Below are 3,421 nucleotides of genomic sequence, written 5' to 3' on the forward strand. Positions count from 1 at the left end.
CTAAAAACACATCTCTTCCATCTTTATTTGACCCTCTAACTCTAGCACTCTCTATTCTAATTCTATTAAAAAAAAAACACTTGTCCCTTTTAGACTTGCACTCTATTCATTTGCTGCTTGTTTTCTTTATATATACTGTATTAAAAAAACTAACTCTTGCTTTCTAATCTTTTTGTATTCTATCTGTTTTCTTTTCATTTATTATACAATTAACAAAAGCAGAAAGGCTTCTAACACTAGCTTGCTCTATTCTTTTTCTATTCTGTTTTCTTTTTATTTATTATATTATTTAAAAAACCCTTGCTACGTGTACTGCGTTAAGCTAACTGAGACTTGTTATAGCACTTGTATATCATTGCTCTTTTGTTGATTTTGATTGCTTTGTCCTCATTTGTAAGTCGCTTTGGATAAAATTGTCTGCTAAATGACTAAATGTAAATGTAATGTAAATGTAAGTACACGCCGTGTTAGGATGGTGTGTGAAAGTAAATGAGAGTCAAAAGCAGACCACGTTTAAGCTTTCCTTTAGTAAATCAATCTTACATACATTTAGGGCAAACAGCATAACATCTCACCTTTTTGTTAATAGTTTATGGACCTTAAATAAAAAATTACACTTGTTATGAATCCTTTTAAAAGTTTGAGCCATTCTGAAATAATTGTGTACAGTGGCAGCAGGTAATGTGTTATTTGTGCTATAGATCTGGATGTGTGGAGGCGAGATTGAAATCATCCCCTGCTCACGTGTCGGCCACATCTTCCGTGGTGATAACCCTTACAAGTTCCCTAAAGATCGTGTGAAGACAGTGGAGAGAAACTTGGCCAGGGTTGCAGAGGTGTGGCTGGATGACTATAAAGAGCTGTTTTATGGCCATGGCTACCACCATCTGCTGGACAAAAGTGTGACTGATATAGGAAATCTGACAGAACAGATTGAGCTGAGAAAAAATCTTAAGTGTAAAAGCTTTAAATGGTACTTGGAGAAGGTGTACCCAGATCTGGACGCCCCTCTGGTCAAAGCAGAAGGACTGGTAGGTAGAAAATAAATCAGCTTTACACCACTATCACTTACACAACTAATTATTCTGTGTTAATAATCTTACAAACATATATTTTTTTCCTTCAGATTTTCAATGTTGGAACCAGAAAATGTTTGGTATTTCAAAATGACATTTTATTTTTCGATAAATGTGATCTCGCAAATAAGGTAAATCCAAATCAGACATATTATTTACGTGGATATTCCATTCTGCTGTATAATCATTCATCAAAAAAAAAAAAAAAAAAACACTGCATCATAAAAACTGTTTCTGTTTTCTCATGCCTCGCAGAGTCAACACTTCAGCTACACCTGGTTAAGGATACTTCGACAGAACACTTCCTGTTTGGCTCCTCAGGAAAAACAGATTATCATGGAACAATGTGACAACACAAAGCCACATCTCCGCTGGATGCACAAGTCTGGTAAAGTTTTGGTAAGTACAGCACAAAATCTAATCTCTATGGATAGTAAAACTGATAAATTAATCAATAAATGGTGTGAATGCTGGGACAGGATATATTAAATAATATCCCAATATGATTGTTCCAAATGTTTTAACAGAAATGGGATCACTTGCTTCTCTTATGGTTAATGTTAAGCTGAATTTAAATAAAGGACACTGAACTGACACTGTCAGCCCATACATAAACTGTTATTTGCTTTTAAAAATGTTTTTTTGTGGATTTCAATATTGTTGAATAATTGTTTTTGTTAAAAGCTTAACCCTCAAATGGTCTTCGTTTCCTTTTACACTTAAGGTCTTTGGCGTCAATATGACCCCAAAATTGATAGAGCAATTGTAAATAATATATACATTTACATTTAGTCATTTAGCAGACACTTTTATCCAAAGCGACTTACAGATGAGGACGATGGAAGCAATCAAAATCAACAAAAGAGCAATGATATGCAAGTGCTATAACAAGTCTCAGTTAGCTTAACGCAGTACACGTAGCAAGGTTTTTGTTTTTTGTTTTTTTATACAATAAATAAAAAGAAAACAGATAGAATACAAAAAGATTAGAAAAGCTAGTGTTCGTTTTTTTTCTGGATTTTTTACTTTTCTGAGCTGTAAGGCAAGCTCTAATCATCAAAATTAAAAACAAAAAAACTTCTGAAATGTTTTACTTTACATGTAATGAATCTAGAATATATGAAAGTTTCACTTTTTGAAATAAGTAACAAAAAAAGAACTTTTTCACGATATTCCAATTTTTTTTAAATGCAGCTGTATATAGGTTTCTGCATTGATTACTCATAAAATGTAGTCTGATCTTTATTTAACTCACAATTATAGATAAACAATCTGACTAAATTAATAACAAATAATTGTATTTACATTGAATACATTGTAGTGATTCACAGTGCAGGGCGGAGAAAATAAGTGAACCTTGAATTTAGTAACTTGCAGGTCCTCCTTTAGCAGCAAAACCTCCACATTTACCTTTAGACCAATTTTGGACCATTTCTCCCTACAAAGCTGTTTCAGTTTATCAATATTGTCTTGATAGCACAGCCCTCTTTAGGTTATGCCACAGCATCTGAATCATCCAGTGCTCAGGAAAAATGCACATTCAGCCACTCTTTATTTGGTATTACTTGTGTGATTTGGGTCCTTGTCATGTTGCATCACAAAGCCTCTCTGAAGCTCATTAACTCCTGACATTCTCCTGTAAAATGTCTTGATACACTTTATAAGAGGGAGGTTCGAAGATGATCAGATACTGTCGTAGTTCAGACCGTAAATGCTGCACCCACTTTCCGGCAGCGTTATTCCAGTAATCAACAGGGCAGCATGTAGGAGTCTGGGTTCTGAAGGGAGTATGGTTGCAACGATTACATTTAAAGAAATTGATGGGAAGGGCCCACCAGGAGTGGAGCGTGCATCTTAATTAGACTCAACATGGGAAGCCTCACCCAGCCAGGACACGGAAAGGACTGACAGATTGATGGGTCTTTCTCGATTCTGTGGGTGGTGGTGCATGGCCATAAGGATTGGTGTGGTAGCTTCAGTTCCCTTTCATGGGAACTTCGAACTGCGTCCTCTAGGGGTCGCTATGGGGAACGCCTCGTCGTGACCCGTGTCTGAAGCATACATTGAAAAAACACCAACTCGTTGGCCGGCGACAGCCATGACGTCACTACCGGTGCGACTATAGTATAAATAGGCGCCGGGAGCACACATCATTCTCTTCTTCGTCTTCATTGACTGTTTTGTTTGAAGCGTGCATTTCTGTGGTAAGAGCGATCTCTATTTATCTCATTATGGTGAGCACTAGCAAAGCATTTAAGGATGTGTGCATCCGTGTTGACGTTGTTTAACATCTGATGACACACACGATCTATGCGTTGTTTGTTTGGGCAAAGAGCACGCACGCG

General features: G+C 36.5%; 1 protein-coding gene across 1 annotated transcript in view; it reads left to right on the top strand.

The window, feature by feature from the left end:
- Positions 1-3,421, top strand: part of LOC107657377 (polypeptide N-acetylgalactosaminyltransferase 5-like) — a 19,139-nt gene that overhangs the window by 13,289 nt on the left and 2,429 nt on the right. The window contains exons 7-9 of the mRNA XM_016445424.1: positions 702-1,031; positions 1,127-1,207; positions 1,332-1,475. Of these exons, the coding sequence (XP_016300910.1) occupies positions 702-1,031; positions 1,127-1,207; positions 1,332-1,475 (555 nt within the window). The remainder of the gene's footprint in view (positions 1-701; positions 1,032-1,126; positions 1,208-1,331; positions 1,476-3,421) is intronic.

The sequence above is a fragment of the Sinocyclocheilus anshuiensis genome, unplaced genomic scaffold (genome assembly GCF_001515605.1).
Source record: "Sinocyclocheilus anshuiensis isolate Anshui unplaced genomic scaffold, SAMN03320099.WGS_v1.1 scaffold355, whole genome shotgun sequence".
In the NCBI taxonomy this organism is placed as follows: domain Eukaryota; kingdom Metazoa; phylum Chordata; class Actinopteri; order Cypriniformes; family Cyprinidae; genus Sinocyclocheilus; species Sinocyclocheilus anshuiensis.